General features: G+C 35.9%; 1 protein-coding gene across 1 annotated transcript in view; it reads right to left on the bottom strand.

The window, feature by feature from the left end:
- Positions 1 to 18753, bottom strand: part of LRRC9 (leucine rich repeat containing 9) — a 128341-nt gene that overhangs the window by 21321 nt on the left and 88267 nt on the right. Inside the window, exons 23-28 of the mRNA XM_027842920.1 lie at positions 16839 to 16969; positions 14764 to 14872; positions 12570 to 12709; positions 8199 to 8335; positions 2019 to 2236; positions 949 to 1017 (exon numbers count right to left, since the gene is read on the bottom strand). Of these exons, the coding sequence (XP_027698721.1) occupies positions 949 to 1017; positions 2019 to 2236; positions 8199 to 8335; positions 12570 to 12709; positions 14764 to 14872; positions 16839 to 16969 (804 nt within the window). The remainder of the gene's footprint in view (positions 1 to 948; positions 1018 to 2018; positions 2237 to 8198; positions 8336 to 12569; positions 12710 to 14763; positions 14873 to 16838; positions 16970 to 18753) is intronic.

Genomic DNA, 18753 nt, shown 5'->3' with positions numbered 1-18753 from the left:
CTATACCCTTCCTAACCTTTACAGCATCCCTTTCTCCTTTGCTTGTGTAACCGTGATAGAACACACCCGATCAAACGTATGGATTAGTGATGAGCCGAGTACTTCCTGGCCATTTCTGGAGACACATGTTTAATGGGGAAGGGGATTAGGATGGCACAACAATCTCTTGCTCCCTATGATGGCAGCAGGGAAAGGGGGCTCTGTCAAAGAGAACTGGCTACTGATCCAGGAGGAGCCACCTAGACAGTCTCTAAACAGAGAGACAGCTTTCTTTCCTAGTGTTTTCTCCTATCTCCTGGACATTTGGCTTAGGATTCTGACAGTTCTACCTTGAACTCCCTCGGGGGGGGGAGGGAGGTGGGATTTCTTCTATTCTGCAACAGCTGTAGAGATTACTGGCACATGGCAAAGAGCACTGGTGCTGCTGTATATAAACCTGAAACTTTTAGCTGCCTCTTCTGTTTTTTGTTTCTTTCCTTGAGCATAGGTGACAGAATAGCAATCCCTGAGATGGAGATTTCCAGTCTTGAAGGTTCTCTCCTAGGACTGAACTTGGTTTGCATGTGAGGGTAACCATAAGGGGCCCCTTAGTGGGAAAGAGTGTCCTATCCCTCGAATCCCAGAAAAATCTGTTTTACATTTGTTTCAGGTATTTAGTACGTTTATTTCTACTTCCATTCCTCTGATTCCCCCATGAATAATTTTTTCTGTTATTTATACCTCACTATGAACTTAAGTCCAAGGGGTATGAACTTTTAAAATTGTCTCTAATTGTGGAATGAAAAGCTCTGTTAAAGTCCTTTCTGGCATCCTCCAATAGCTGGGGAGGTATTTTGGGAAAGTCAAAGAGGCCCTTCCTGCTGTTCCTGAAATTAATTCTAGACTTTTAAAGATGCTGTGGACTGGATGTAATTAACAATGTCAAAAAAGAAAAAAGAACATACTTACTGGATTGCCATATACTGTAAGTTCTCTGATGGAAGAAATAATCTCAAGCTTTTCCAATTCTGCCATATCCTATTTAAACAACAATAACAACAAATGATTGTCTAGTTCCAACATTTTCAAATATAAAACAATAAAAAATAACTAATTATAGCCTTAGTTTAGAAAACTTGAAACAGATACAGCAATGTGAAGAAGTGTCATAGAGCTATGTAACATGGTTTTAACAGTGCAGGATATAGCTAGACAGGAATTTTGAAATCATCTATCCTTAGGTTCTCATTTACAATAGGGAAATTGAGGCATGGAAAGGTTATGTGACTTACTTAAGGTTACACAGGTTTCCTGGCTCCTAGTTAAGTGTTATTTTCACTACACAAATGAATTCACTGACCAGTTTGGGAGAGAAGAAAACTCTTCCCATGCACACTCCTTTTTGTTTTTGGACTAGGTTTATGCATTATCCAAGAATAAAATTACCTAAACTATAGATGTTAGTTCCAGAAGTTTGCCAAGTAAAATACTTCTGTGTAAGCTAGTTGGAGCATGGGCAGAAGTGATAAATGTAAGGGAAAGTAGTTATCAATGCAACCCTGGGATAATTCTTGGAACTAAGAAAAGTTTATTTTCCCCTACATTTCTTAATTTTATCATTCAATCTGACTGATTTTATTGCCAGAAACATATAACCAGAAACCAAAGGAGGATAGGTGGGTCATTTGGCAATAGTCCACATGCTTCACAGGTATCCATGCAATGTCAAAGGAGAGAGACAAGTCATGTGGGCCTCCAGAGGGAAGGTTTAAAAGACAGTATGGGAAGGTACAGATGGATTTCAGTCTGTATCACTGTAGAGAGTATACCCACATGGATGCAATCACAGATTCATTATATTATTGAAGCACATGCATCACAGAGTATCTATATGGAATAAAATGTATACACTCTATAGGTAAAAAATTAAACATGGGTAAAGTTACAAAGTTCCTATAGGAGATTCCTATAAAGGAAAATTCCTCTACAATGGGAGTTTATGTCATGTGGTTAAGACTTAAAAGAAAATATCTGGTTACCTGAATTTTGTTATATCCTAGGAATAGTTTTTCTAATTTTACCAAAGGTTGTAAATTGGTCAGTTCTCGTAGTCTGTTTTCTTCTAAATGAAGTGCCACAAGAGCGCTGGGCTTAACAAAAGCACTGTCACTAATTGCTCTGATACGGTTATGGTCCAATACCAATTCTTGAAGGGCTGGCAAATTGTCAAGTCCTTCAATTTGACTGATTTCATTGCCTGAAATAAGATCAAATAGGAATAAAGTATCTGTGGAATTTCTCAAATTGCTCTCATCTCTCTTTGTTTACTGCACTGGCATGCTTCTGAAAAATCAAAATTAGAGCCTAAGCCAACAGAGAAAGCAAACATAAATCAGAAAGTGAGTATGTCCACAAAAAAGAGAGAAAAACAGTCTAGGATATTTGCCAGCAGACATTATCATCATAAAAATTACTAGTTTTAAAACTTATTTGCCAACAATCTTACAGAGTAAGTCTCAGTCATATGGTCAAAAAGAGAAAGAATGGAAGGTAATTTAAGTGTTTACTAAAATTGAATGATACCTGTGCAATGATACTTTAATGTATAATGAAATAAACCATAATAAAATCAATATTATAACTATAAATGCAACACAAAACAATTAAAAAAGCATTAAGTACCTACTTTGTGCAATGTATTGAGGATAAAGACAAAATTTAAAACAGTATCTGCCCTTAAGAAGATTACATTCAACTGAAAAAAAAACCCAGAAGATTTCATCTCATGACTTAAAAAGTAATAAGGACAATTATTTCATGACACTCTTTGTCATCTAGATATATGGTACTTATAATGAGGGATTCTTAACCTAGGGTTCAGGAACTTGTTTTTTTTTAAGAACTTTTTTTTAAAAAAACATTTCAATAACTATCTATAAACTTGGTTTGCATTGTAATTCTATATATCTTATTTTATGCATTTAAAAACATTATTTTGAGAAGGGGTTCATAGGTTTCACAAGACTGCCAAAGGGATCATGACACATATATAACAACAATGACAACAAAAAGATTAAGAAGTTCTAGCTAATATCAAATGAACACTAGGAAGAAAACTAAACTTTACTGAACAACATATGTTGGGATGCATGAAGTGGGGAATCTACATGAAGGACTAAATGAGAACTATATGAAAATTTTTGAAAATTTTTATGGCAGCTCTCTTTGTGGTGTCAAAGAATTGGAAATTGGGGATGCCCATCAATTGAGGAATGGCTGAACAAGTGTGGCATATGATTGTGATAGGGAACTATTGAGTTTGAAGAAAGGGGGGCACTCTGAGGCTCCAGTAAGGAAGGGCTTCATCACAGGCACATGGGACCACCAGTGCAAAGGCACAGTGATGAGAGATGGAGGGCTGCTTGTTAGGAATAGAAAAGAGAGTTTGGCTAGATTACAAAGTGTAGGAGGGAGTGTAATGCCCAATTAGGCTGAAAAGATAGGTTGGGACAAAGTTGTGAAGACATCTGAAAATTAAACAGAGGGGTTTATATATATATATATATATTATCCTAGAGATAATAAGAAGGCATTTGAGTTCAGAGTAGGAGAGTCACATAATCAGATGTGTATTTATGGAAAATTACTTTGGCAGCTATGTAGAGGATGGATTGATGTGGAGAGAGATTTAAGGTAGATAGGCTAATGAATAGTTGGTTGTTGTAATAATCTAGGAGAACTAATATGGTACTCGTATGAATGGAGAGGAATGGTTACAAGAGACATGGAGGTAGAAATGGTGAGATTTGGTAACTGACTGGATATGTGAGGAGAGAAAAAAGAGTAAGTGGTCAAGGATAATGCTGAGATTACAAAACTTGGAGAGTAAAGTAACAGTGTGGTGCAATGAATAGAGTACTGGACCTTGCATCAGGAAGATCAGATTTCATATCCCACCTCAGACACTTACAAGTATCTAATCTGATCCTTACAACAAACCTTGGGGGTATATACTATTATTATCCTCATTTTATGGATGAGGGAACCGAGGCAGACAAAGCTTAAGTGACTTGCTCATGGTCACAGAGCTAATAAGTGCCTGAGGATAGATTTGAACTCAGGTCTTCCTATCTCCAGGATCACCTCTTTATCCATAGTTTTCACAGAAAACTAAAGCATTGTAGTGATCTTTCTACATCTATCATGGAAAATTAGATGCAACAATATCTGGTTGGATGAAGTAATATGACAGAAGTCAATTCGTTCCTTGGGCAAAGATCATGCTATTCTTGCCTAAAAACACATTTTGACACATCCTGGTCCATATCCATCCAAGGGCAATGATTTCTGAAAATTATGCCTATCTAAGGGCACATTATCAAAATCAGACTGTTATCTCAACACGCTCTCAGTAAGCAGTTATGCTGGACAACAAGAGTGATTGTCCCTCATGGAATGAAGTCACTGGCAAGAAAGCAACATAAGTGGACTTCATGTTTTGGTACTACAAGAAGGCAGGATACTTAGGAACAAATCATCAATATCCATTGCCATCCTTCCCAAATTTTTGCTTCTTTCTTCCTCTGTTCCCCTCTCCTCCCACTAGAAATGCTGTGGTTCAGATGATGCTGATCATGTAAGCATGCAATCTGGGTTGCACATGAAATAGAATGAAGACAAGAATACTTACTTTCATTTTGAAACAGTACTATATCATAACAAAAACGTAAACATTTCCCCAGTTACAAGCCAGGGCTTCATATAACTTTACTCTGCTCAGATATCATGGTATGGTGGAAAGAGCAAGCATTGACTCTAGAGTCAAAGAGGACCCGGGTTCAAATCCTACCTTTGAAACTTACTACTTTAGAGGCAGTTGGTGGCTCAGTGGATAGAGAGCTGGGCCTGAAGTTAGGAATCTGGCTTCAGATATGGGTATACCCTGGGCAAGTCACTTAACCTGTCTGCCTTAATCCATGGGAGAAGAAAATGGCAAACTGCTCCAGTATCTTTGCCAAAAAAACCCCATGGTTAGTATTGATGCGCTATGGTTCACAGGGTCACGAAGAGTCAGATACTATTGATCAACTCAACAACAACTCTCTGCTCTAAATCACATAATAATGTATTGCTGACAAGTGCAGGGCAATCATAACAAAAAATTAATTCCCTAAATTAGAGGAAATTAGTGATAAAATTGAGGAGCTATTGAAATATGAAGAGGGACAAGTTAAAGAACCCAAGTGTCCTGAAAGAGTCACTTAATGAAAACTTCAGAAATTGTATCTAATAATGGAAGAAAGAATAAAACCAGCAATGATATCTCAAATGATTTTGAGATGGGAATATTTAAACTGGAGTTCTGAAAAAAAATCTGAATTTGTCAACTAACTGGCAGATTGATTTTTACAAAAACAGAGAATTATTTATAAAAGTTGGCATTTGTTACCAATAGGATTAAGAAACACATTCCTCACAGTTTTTTTTTTCAGAAAAATTGTAAGAACATTTCAAGACTTGCAGATAACAACATATTTAACTGGTTATCACTATGGGAAGAAACATAAGAAGAAAGGGGGAACTATCAAAGAATACCCTCTAAGGACAGTCATCAAATATCAATATGGCAGAAACACTTGAGAGAGCCATTGAAAAGATATAGAAAGACACTGGAAGATTACATAAATATTGAACTGTCATGAACAGTGGAAAATCTGACCATATTGCCCAAGTAAAGACAACATCATCAGCAATAAAAACAAAACATATAAAATGGAATCCAAAAAGAAATCAGAAATTCTAGATTCTTTTAATCAGTAATTGAAATCAAAAGTCAAAAGGTTAGGGCAATGACAAAAGAAATCAAAGCAGTGCAAAGAACAAGATAAACAATTCAGCATCAATCAAAAACTTTACTATAGAGGCTTGAGAAGCAAAGGAATCAGAGGTGAAAGAGATCCCCTGGAGAATGAAGATACAGAAAATTTTGGATCACAAGAAGTCCCACACAATAAAAATACAAGTTGGATCAAGTGAGAAACAAGCAAAACCTTTTTGATAATATAATAAATAACAGGAGAATTATGCTTTAATTGAGAAGTCTGAAACACTAGCTTTTCAGCATAGATGGAAACTGATGGGTCCAGATAAAATACGTAATTATTGGCTCAAATGTGTCAGGTTGACACATGAATTACTAACAAAGTACTTTATGACTTCTTCAGATGAAAGCCTGATACAGTTTTTCTTAACAAAAGCCATTGGATATTTAATAACAAAGATGAGAAAATGGGCAACCCTTCAAAATATAGGCCAAATAGGTGTTTGTGTATTTTATACAAAGTGTTCACAGCTTGTTTCACTAAAAGTTACATGTAAAACTTACAAGAAAAAGAAAATATTACCTGAGGAGCAAAGAGTGTTCCAAGAAATACCAAGGGTGCAAAGACAAGTGATTCTTGTTTGGTGACTATTAAACAAACCACTTGAAAGTGCTATAAGAATTATACCATTTACATTTATTGATTATTCTAGAGCCGTTGACTCAGTTTCACACTTGTTTTGTTCACATACTGAAGATATATAAAATAGTAAAAATATGACAATATTTGATACCAAAACAGAAAACTGTTCCCTATTTAAAATATAGCATCAACATAATCTTGGGAACAATGGATGTAAAATGCGGCATCTTCCAAGGCAATAGATTAAACCTATTCTAGTTCTGTCTAGTCTTAGATTCATTATCACCTTTCTTAAAGAGAACTAAATATGGCCTCCAAATTAAAAAGAGAATCAAGTCAGAACATCTTATTAATTACTTGATGTGCACAGATGACATAAAAAAAACCTAACATAACTCACTAAATAGTTTGCCTTTTGGAATCTTTCTCTAATAAAATAAAAATGTCATTTGGACTGAATAAGTGTGAAATTCAATATATGTCAGGAAACAGACTGAAGGAAACAGGCTGAAGACTCTAAGCTTGAATCTGGATGTCAAATTGAACCAATGGTCATGACAATACTTATAAATACCTTAGTTTCAAGGTCAAACACAAAAGTTAGAGCTATGATACCTCTGGCTGAATATGTGCCAGAGTCACCCTGAAACCAAAGCTAAATGGGAAGAACCCATATAAAACAATTAATATCTTCACAAACTTAGTCTTAATGTACACTTTGGGAACTCTAAAATTGATCATAACAGATTAGGAAAATATCCTAACAAAAAACTTGCACAATATCAATGAAACGTAGGAGCTATCATCTTAAAGCAGCTCTGGAAAGATCAATTCTAATAACTAATAATACTAATAACTAATAATTACTAAAAGGGAGAAGGAATATTGACAGATATTCTTAGGGCACATAATAAACGTGACAAAAACCCCCCCAAAATATTGTTGGGACAAGCAGACATCACTAACAACAGGCTGGTGATAGGTATACACTATGGGATTTGTCAAATGTAACAAAAAATAGTTTATCTCCAAATGGAGCCTATGAAACCATTAAGATCCAAGAATGGAATTAAAGAACCCTCTGTGGGTAATGTATGCATAAACTCAGTCAACAACATAATGACAAAGAGGTGTCCCCCAAGTAACCGAATCATTCAGATTTTCTGGTGAAAAGAGAAACGTTTGTGATGGTAATGCAGAAGCAGGCTATAGAAATCACAAAATGGTTATCCTTGAGAAGCTTGGACATAAGTGGTAAATATAAATATGAAAGGAAATAGTAGAAACTCTATGTCACATCACTGAAGCCTGTAAAAATCTAGCACCTACTGCATGTTCATCAAGTCATGACTACCAGAAGCTTGCTATCTTTCATGGACTGACAGACAGATGACAAATCCCTGTCTATAAAAACAGACCTCAAAATATCCTTGAGAATTCAGCTAATAAACTGTTGCTGGAACTGTATCATCATCACAGACAAAACTGCTGCCCACAATTACCCAGACCATAACACTGATCCATAAAAATTCAAGAACATGGTTTTTAATAGTTGCTGTCATATTAACTACTCATAATCTTCAGCTATAGGGACAAAAATTTTTCAAAATTTTAAAGACTTGGAAAAGGAGATCAAAATAACATGGGAGGAGGATTAAGACATAAATCATTTCTACGTTAGGAATATCAACTAAGAATATCAAATCAGATTAATTTGCTAATAAAATGTTTCGCATGATCAGTGCTGTTACTTACCCTGGAGAAAAAGGAATTTTAAATTTCTTAGTCTGTTAAGCTGCAATTGGATTAAGTTACAAATTCCATTGTAGCCCAGATGAAGAACTTCTAAACTCTGCATTATTGGAGGCAAATTCTCAGAAAGACTTGGATCCCTGAAAAACAGATATAAGTATGAGCCTGGGCCATAATTTCAGACATAACGTCTCATAAACAGACCAACTTCCTACATATGCTTTATGTAAACGGATTTTAAAAAATCAATTCAGAAGTGACTCCCTCTTTTAATATGTAGCTATAGATAACAGCATGCTTTAGTGGTGAGACAGTAAGCTCCCAAGTCAGGAAGATATGTGTTTGGATCCCACCTCAGATGCTTACTAAGCTTTGTGACTGCTAAGCTACTTCAACTCTCAGTGCCTACTGCAATTCTCTAAGACTTTCATTTGCAAAACAGTTGCCCTTATCCTTTATAACAGGAAGTTTCTTCATTGAGAGTTCCCCAAACCAAAGAAATTAAAAGTACAAACCAAATAAGACTATGTGTAAGTATCCATCTATCTGGATTCAAAGGAGCCCACCCAGTACTACCATAGGATCAGCTCTAATAGATATTCTCCAATACTCCTCTCTCCACAACACAAACCTTACCTGCCCACAGATACCGCCACAGGGCCCTGGTACCAGAATCACAAAAGGACTCCTTCCTCCAATGGCCTCACCTAAAACCTGCTCACTTGTATCCCACCCAGGATCTCTCCTTCCCAACAGTGCATCCTAAAGGCCCTGGACTTTGACTTATCTCTGCTGCTGTACCTTAAGGATCACTGGGTTTGTTTTTTTTTTTAAAATATCTGCCTTGCAGTTGAACTCTTCTATATGTGTTTTCTCCTCAATCAGTATGTGAACTCTTTGAGAGTAGGGGCTGTATACCTTTTCTATTTGTATTCTGGGAGCTATAGGTAGAAATAGACATATATAGAAATTATTGACATATTGGTATTAGAAATATAGAAACAGTGATATATAGATGTATATTTTGACATATAAAATAATTTAGTAAATGATTTTCCATTCTATTCCATATATATGTATATTCATACCTACATGTACAATTTTTACAAAAACCTATTATATACAAAATATTGTTATAACAATGATTATATTGGTACTTAATAATTTCTAATGACTGAAAGTAGAATTTTTACTTTAGCATCATGAATAAATCTATCCTTATCTGAAAAATTGTATATCAAGTATACATATATACTTATAGTTTAATATACAACACTTAACCCATATGTCAAGTATAACTTTTGACAACCAACACTCAAATTAGAACTATGTTTAATATGAGCATACAGAAACACAAATATTCCTCAAGGATTTTGAACTGTGAAAGATTATTATGCAGAATATATCATAATTTAAACATATATACACACATTTAAATGGTTTTTAAGATAAGAATAAATTTGTTAATGGTGCCAGAGTAAAAAAAAAAAATCTACTTATGGCTGAGTTTGGTGGCAGATGCCTGAAACCCCAGCTAACAGAGGGGACTGAGGCTGGGATCTTGAATTTGAGGGTTCTAAGTTGCAGTGGACCATGTCAACTGGGTGTCTGCATAAGTTGGGCATCAATAGGGTGAGCCCTCAGGAGCCAGAAACCAGCAGGTTGCCTACAGAGGGAGGAAGTGGCCCATGTTGGAAAAGAACAGGTTAAAGTTCCCATATCAATCAATATTGAGACTGGACCAGTAAGTAGTCCCTGAACTTCCAGTCTGGGTGAAATAGGCAGACCCAATCTCTGGGGTGGGGGTGGGGGTGGGGGTTTCTACTTGCAGTCTTTCAAATTTGCTATGTGCCAGTAAAATATACTCTGGATCTTAAATTTGTAAAAATCTATGATAGTACTCAATCAAATCCATACTGTTTTCCAGAAATATATGAGGCAATTTCCCCTCAGAAATCCTGGGCCAATTGCATGGAAATTTGAAGTTTCTTTCTCAAATGGGTCATTCTGAATGGGAAAGAGGAAGAAAACTCGCATAAAGTATTATGTTCCTTCTATCCTGACAGATTAATACAATAAACAACCAAAATAGAAGAAATTCTATAAAACTTAGTGAACCCTAAAGAAGAGTTGAAACCAATAACCCCTGTATGCCTAAGGTCAAGACATTTTATCACATATTAATTTCCTCCTTAGATTTTATAAACACATGTTATATTACCAAAATTTATGAGGAAGGCAGATTCCATATATATCACACCAGCAGAGTGCCTCTCATACAAAAATACTCAATAAATATTAGCTGATAGACTATGATTCTTAAATTATTGACATAATAGCTATTTTCAAATTCAACATGAACAAGGACACTAAGAGTATAATGGTTTTAAAACTGTATTTCTCCTGAGTTCAAATCCAGCCTCAGACACTTGACACTTACTAGCTGTGTGACCCTGGGCAAGTCACTTAACCCCAATTGCCTCACCAAAAAAAGCAAAAACAAAAAACAAAAAACAAAACTATATTTTCAAAGCAAATGACCTGGACATCTGTTAAAAAAAATACAGGTAGTTGTCAACTTACAAATAGATTATATATCAAAAGACTGAGTCACATGTTTGGAATTCAACTATTTTTCCACAGAAACAGCATGACAAATTATGGGTAAATTACTAGGTCAATTCATAAGTGTCCATTTAATCAAGAATGTAGGTACAATGATATTGCTAACAACTTTGGGCCCTTTAGTCTTGAGCTTCAGTCTTATTGAATGTAAGCTCCTAAGCCCTAAGGAGAAGGATGATGTGTGTGGGTGTATATCTGTGCATGTGCATATGCATTTGCATGTGCATGTGTGTGTGTGTGTGTGCGTGCATGTGTGTGTATGTGCATGTATGTGTGTACTGGAAGCTGGGAGAGGGGGCTGAAACAGACTTTAGCATCTCGATAGATCTGTAACAATGAGAACAAGGAAGGGAAATGAATGAGGCCCCAGTGGCTCTAGCAAGAACATCGGAGAATAGTTTTATCTGAAAATTGAAACTATAGCAAAAGTTCCTTTGCATGAATCATCAATAAACTGGGGATAACCTTTAATCCAAATTAGCAAAAGAAAATTGCTGAGTGATACTATGCAAGCACTAGTAAGAAGAAAGAATTGATGGAGTATATCTCTATTAAATAGGGAAGTGTTAGTAATCATTTGCAAAATAAGTACATGTTAGGTAATGAAAAATCTCAAAGATCTGCAGCAATGGGTTGAATCTAATGAGCTGAAATTTAAATGACAAACATAGAAGGTAAAGTCTTATATTTGGGTTAGAAACATCAGGAAGAGGGAATACGTGTTTAGCCAAAGGTTTTATGTGCAAAGGACCTGAGGTTTTAGTAGATTGTAAGCTCAATATGAGTTTCATGAGGCAGCCAAAAAAGTTAATGAGTTCTTGGGCTGCACTAAAAGAGGTTGTCCAGAATGAGAGAATCAACTGCTTTGCTGTACTCTTTCTTGATTAGACTATATCTCAAATACTGCGTGGCACATTTCTAGGTGGCACATTTTTAGGAAGGACTAAATATTCTGTAACATTTATAGAGGGGGTTAATAAGGATGATCAAGAAATCTAAAATTGTGATATGCAAAGACTGGTTAAAGTAATGGGGTTACTTTAACCCTACTTAATCTGGTAGGATGAAAAAGCCTCAGAAGGCTTCAAATAAATGATGAGCTACTTTACAGACAAGGGATTAGAACTGCTTTGCTTGGCTCCAGAGCCAAGAGAGTAGAAGTCAGTAAACAGTGCCTAAAAGTTATAGGGAAGCAGATTTCAGACGACATGAGAGAACACTTCTTAACAAATAGAACTGTCTAAAAGCGTAATGGGTTGCTTCAAGAGTTAATGAGTTCTAAATCACTGGAAGTCTTCAAGTGGAGGCTGCATAACCACTTGTCAAGGATGTCATATAGGCGACTGACTGAGGTATGGCCCACACTGGGTGCTTTCTGAGGTCCCTTCCAACTCTGAGATTCTATAATTCTGTAACTTAGGACTCACTATTGAAGGGTTGATTTCTGTAGTTTTGCTTAAGAAGAATGAAAAGTTATTAACGAATGAAATGGTATAGAAAAATGCAATTCTAGATTAATAGGAATCTGAACCACCAATGGATATTTTACTATACTTCTTGGAATCCTCTCTATGCAGAGAGCACTCAATGCACTTCTTGATTGATATAAATTTGAAGCAATGACATTACTTTAAAAACTTATGAATTTTCAGCAACAGTATTACGTGTTATTGCTACATTACTTTTTTCTAATAATTTCTTTATCTAATAAGTATTAATATTAAAAAAAAACCCAGGCTCATACAGCACCTGTTTCCTTTTGGTGCTCCTTGCTGTCCATAGCCACTTGAGGTTACCTTCTGATAGAGAAGCTGCCTATTGCTTAAGTGAGTCTGTGGCTTTACTCTGGGTATTATTGATTCTATGTGATTATAGTTGAGACACAATACCTACACAAAGCATAGCATATAAGTAAAATATTACAAACATAACCACATGCTTTTTTAAAGTCTGAAAATAGCTTGCTTACCAGCAAATGTAAAAAGTGGCAAGGGTTATCATTGTGAAATGTGACAATCTTTTAAAATATTAGTATTTGTGTTTATGCCAATTTTTACACATCGACACATGATGAATTCTAATACACCAGTCACTCCATAGAATTCTGAAATCATAGCTATAAGGTATAGATTAAATATCTTAACCTTTCATCTCTATGGGCATTCTGCTAATCTTAGATCATCAATATAAACTAAAAAAATGAAATTTGGAAGATGCAGATATTCAACTTTGTGAATCAAAAGCAGTTTAAACCTGTTATAAGAACCTTCCACTATCAAAAGAAAGGATTTTGTTTATAAATTACAGAAATAAAACATAAACATAGAAGGTCCTTTATTATATTTTGTGGCTTGCTAATACCAAAACCATGACACTCTGGCTATCTTTATAATGGCAACTGTATTGCCCATTAGTCAGTCAAATTAAGAGGGTTTTCTTTTTTTTTCTATTGCTTTTAATATTGACTGATTCCTTTTACTAAAATTCAATATTTGTACTACAGCTATATAATTTTTTTTTCTCTTAAAGAACTTCTGTCAATCTCATTAACATATTTATCTCAACAAAGGGCTGCAGTGGTATGCCTTGGGGAGCTCCAAGTAGCCTTGTGAAGGGCAGGTTTTAGACCCTTTTTCTGGAAATCTAAAATTGGAGATAATTCCCAAATCCTACATATTATATTTTGAGTGTATTTTTGTACTTATATTTGACTATAAGTGTATCTGATGTTCTTAAAATTCACAATATTTCAAACAAAATAATGAAGTAAGCAACTTGTAAGATGCTGGAACGCTACTCAACTTCCCTTCCTGTCCCCTAACTTTTTTATGTTAGGAATAGATGGAATCATTCCTCTGATTAATGCAGAAAAGACTAAACTCCTAATCTGTTATTACAATTTTTCCAGGTTTAAAAGATCTTTGGGCATAGCTAGACCAGGGAAGGAAGAAAGGAGACAGCTCTCTGTTCTGGGAATCTTGACTTCATCTAACTTCAATGAAAATAATAATAGCAGCAGCAATAGCTCACATTTATATGTGCATTACTGTTTGTAAAGTGCTTTCCTCACAAAAATTCTGTGATACTGGTAATATAAGTATTCCTCTTTTACAGATAAACTGAGACTTACAGAGTTTATCTTGACCACATCAGGAAATGGAAGAATTGGGCCTTGCACCAAGGTCTTTTGATCCTAAGTCCAGCATTCTTTCAACCGAATCATGTTCCTTATATTAATGAAAACTTGCGTTACATAGTGCTTTACCGTCACAAAAATGCTTTACATATATCACCTCCTTTGATCCTTGAAACAACTGTGAAGCAGGCAGCATAAATTTCACTTTATAGATTGAGGCTCAATGAGATTAAGAGACTTACCTAATAAATGTGGAGTCTCTTGCTGGGCTATTTGGCACACACAGAAGAGGTCAACAGAAGATGTGAGAACAAATTAATACTGTCCACTATTTCACTGGGTGGAGCAGTAGATAGAGCACTGGGTCTGGAGTCAGGAAGACTCATCTTCTGGAGTTCAAATCTGGCCTTAGACACTCACTAGTTGTGTGACCCTGGGCAAGTTACTTAACCTTGTTTGCCTCAGTTCCTCATCTGTAAAATGAGCTAGAGAAGGAAATGGCAAAGCTCTCCAGTATTTTTGCCTAGAAAATCAAAATGAGGTCACGAAGAGTAGGACACAACTGAAATGACTGAACAACTATTCCACTGCTGAAGGCTGGAAGCTTTGAAACAGATCATGCACTCACAGAAGATTGGGAATTGATTTTAGATAATAATTGACAGAAACTGTTTAGATAATTGACAGAGAGCTATATTTATTCATCATTACTGAGTTATAAGAATAATTTTATGTCAAAAAAGTTTTAGGAAGTTTTTTATGCCAAAGTAACACATTGTAAAAAATGTAAAAGATTTATGAACTCACCTTCACATTAGGCAGATAGATTAAGCCACTAAATGAGGTTAGATTATTGTTCTGCAAATTCACATTGCATACATTTCTAAATTGATCAACTGGAACTAGATCCACAGTTCTGTATTTTGAAAAAGAATTACAGTTAGTGTTTTATCAAGGCTAACAAATATAGGAGGATTAATTCTTCATTTAAGTCTACCCAATAATCTTTCTCTCATCAAAGAGTTAATATAAAATAATTTTTTTTAGCATACATGTAGAATTTACGAGTCCAATTATACTCATGGCTATTATATTTTTTGACACAAATGTGTATAAATAAAGATGAACATACAAAGTTGTGCTAGATAATTCATGGTGCACAGGGCATGTGTGCGAGGCTCCTCAAGACTAATGGGAGTTGTAACTAGCTTGATTTCTGCTAGTGAGACCTCTGTTACATAGTCCAGGTTTCAAGCTATTTCCATGCCGATTGTGCTGGGACTCACTCTCTTTTCAGAAGTTGACAGACTAATGCAGAAGACGGTACAGGTAGCAAGTGACATCAGGGACCATTGTTTCTAAGGCTACTTTAAACTTAAACCTGGAACCACTTTCATGGGCGTAGGGCTCAGGTGATACCAACTGTACGGCTTTTCTTGTTCCATTTGTTCCACTCAGTGTCCTACAATGGGGGAGGACCTGGTTTTGTTATCATCAGTATGTAGGTAAGACTTGTTATCTGGATAGACTATTTTGTCCATATTTTTAAATTTACTTAATGAATGTCATCTTTTCTCAGAATTCTCTTGTTTCATTTTTAAATTCACAATCATAGGATCCGAGATTCAGAGCTAGAAGGGACTAAGGGACCTTAGGAGTAATTTACTCCAATTCTCTCATTTTACAGATGAAAAAACTGAGTTTCATAGAGGTTAAGTGACTGCCTCCAATGTCAGAAATGGCATTTCAACTTCAGGCGCATGACTCCAAATCCAATATTCATGGTATCATATCACATTGCCTCCTTCAACTCAGGATTAACATAGGGCTTTTGTATTTTCCAATCTCCTTTTCTTTAACGGACTTATAAAAGTCCTTGTGATCTTCTTAAAATAAAAAATTGAGCAGCATTACTTCATATTTCAATCTTAAAATATAAATTAACATCTTAAAAACCACCTGCATGTAAAATAATAGAGTTCTGTTTTCCATTTTAAAAGTATTATAATATGAAAAAATACCTTTCAGTATTAAGATTAAATAACACATTATAAATTTGGAGGAATTGCCCTGAGGGCCTTGCTGTCTATGAGGCTCAGATCTTATTCAGTCTCTGATGTAAAGTAACTGCCCCCTAGAGGTGGCCAATTCTATTATGAGAAAAACCAATGACTCATAAAATGCACACATAAAGTAATTCTCATAAAAGTACAGAAACAAAAGCTAAATGGTTGGTTTATTTTTTACAAGAATATATCCACCTATAAAAGCTGGATATAAAGCAAACTGCTAATGTGGTATACTGAAGAGGCTGGAGATGGAGAAGCTGAAGGAAAGATTAGTCCTGTGGAAATGGAACTATACATGTTCTCCAACCCATAGCATGTATAAAGTTTTGCATTGCACTTGGTGAAGGCACTTCAGTTTGTAATGACCCTCAAGTCCCTGATTATTAGTGCTCTGCTTAACCTTAAGTTTCTCTCTTAAAAGCCCTCTTAAGCCAATAAAGAAAGGAATTTCTGAAAAGGATACCCCTCATAGAGTTCAATCTCTTTTCTTCTTCCCATTCTTTGGACAAAGGATAAACTTTAAAATTTGAATGGCATTCTGAAGAAAGACAGTTGTCAATTAAATGTAATTCGTGCATTTGGAAGAAGAAAGGTAGCACTGCTGTTAACAATCTCAGGTGCACCCCACATGACAGACGATTAGATTTTGAAACAGTATTAGGGAAAGTGAGTTATTTTTCTTTTGGCCATATCTGAATCAGCGTCTGAGTGGAAAAATCTAACCAAAGCATATGTTTTTAATGAATAATACCATAATACTTTATAATTTAGGATGTATACTATACACAAAAGAATATTTTAAAATGACCAAACCTGATACTAGAGGCGGTCCAATTTAATTCCTGCGTTTGGGTGAAACTCGAATGTCCTTGCCTCTCTGCGATCATGTCAGAGGTAAGTCTTCCACCAAACAAGTCTTTTGCATTCTCAATCTCTGGAGATTCCTAAATGAATATATTTAAAAAGTGATATCTTCTCTTCAAGATGATAAGTTCGGATGAATTAAAACAGAACTGTTACTGGTTGTGCATTTATCATCATCACTGAAAAAATTCAAGTGCTCTTCTAAGTCATTAACTACTCAATTGCAAATAAGCAAATGGATTTGTAATCTTATCAGTGTCGATAGTCTCTCAAATTATTTTTCATGTCAAACTAAACTTCATTAATTAATTCATCAAGTATTTATTGAGCATCAACTATCAACCAATCAATTAAGAAGCATTTATTAATTCTAGTCACTATGGCAAATGAAGGGAAATACAAAGATAAAAATAAGATTCCTTACCCTCCACAAATTTATTTTCTTTTGGGGGGAATGGGATATACACATATAAGTAAATGCAAAACATACACAAAGTGAATACAAGATAATTGAGTAAGGAGAAGAATTAGGAAAGGCCTTTTATAGGAGATGGTGTTGGAGCTAAGCTTTGAAGAAAACTATCATTTCTAAGAAGTGGCGATGAGAAGGACATGCAGTCTAGGAATGATACAAAGGCAGAAGGTGGAAAATCAGTCATGAGGAACAGCAGCAAGTAGGCCACTCTGGTGGAAATGAACTACTGAATAGCATTTATTAACACATTATGTGCCAAGTATTATGCTAAGCACCAGAGAGACAAGTACAAAAGTGAGACCCATCCCTCCCCTCAAAAAACTTACCTTCTAAATGGGAGGATACAGTAATATAAGGGAGTGGTGGCCAGGGAGGATGTTTTGGCATGGGAAGTCACAGGGATGGTGGGTAGAGCCCAAAGAGTAGTGGATTAACATGCTCTTTCCAGTAGCAACCCATGCCTGATGATTATAGTTCCCAGAAGTACACGTGAAAAGCTGGGGTGGGAGAAGGGGAGAGGGAAGTTTTTCCTCATTTGGCAACAAGGTTGAAGGTCTGAAGTTGGTTGGGGTAGAATATGGAAAGTCAAGTATGACCAGGGTTGGCTGGATGTTCTGATATCTAGCCATATCAGTTTACACACACGTACTTACCATTGAGGACAGCATGGGACCCAAAATAGGTAGTTTCAAAGTAAAATGGGTTAAGTCTCCCAGGATATGGTCCATAGGATGCTGTGGCAGGATGGAAGGCAAGAAGGTAACTACTCTATACTGTAGAGCACATGAAAGGGAATAATGTGTAATGTTGACCTCTGGAGAGGTAACCTGGAGCTAGACTGTGAAAGCCTCTAAATTTCAAACAGATGATTTAGTATTTGATCTCAGATCACTAGACAGCTGCTGAAACTTTTTGAGCAGAAGAGTGCTTTAGGAATATCTTTTTGACAGGTATAGAGAATGTACTGCAGAGGGAAGAGAATGATGAGAAATAATGAGAGCCTGAACTAGAGGGGTGGCTATGTGTAAGGAGAGAGTAAGTGAATGTCAAAGAAAAGCAGGCAGAGTCAATATGACTTGGCAAACAATTGGGCATGAGGTGTGAGGGAAACTGAGGAGTCAATGATGCCTCTGAGGTGATGGGCTGGGGTGGCAAGAAGGGTGGTGGCTGATAATCCGAATAGAAATAGACAAGTTCTGAAGAGAGGTAGATTTGAAGGGAAAGATAATAAGTTGTTTTAGACATGCTAAGTTTGAGCTGCTTATGGGATACACAGTTCATGTTGTCTGACAGGCAGTTGGTGACATAGGAATGAAGCCTAAGAGAGAAAGAGGGAGAGAGAGAAAAATAGAGAGAGAGAGAGAGAGAGAGAGAGAGAGAGAGAGAGAG

This window comes from Vombatus ursinus, unplaced genomic scaffold (assembly GCF_900497805.2).
Source record: "Vombatus ursinus unplaced genomic scaffold, bare-nosed wombat genome assembly UNPS02014893.1, whole genome shotgun sequence".
Lineage (NCBI taxonomy): Eukaryota > Metazoa > Chordata > Mammalia > Diprotodontia > Vombatidae > Vombatus > Vombatus ursinus.
This window is presented reverse-complemented; position numbering and strand designations above follow the sequence as displayed.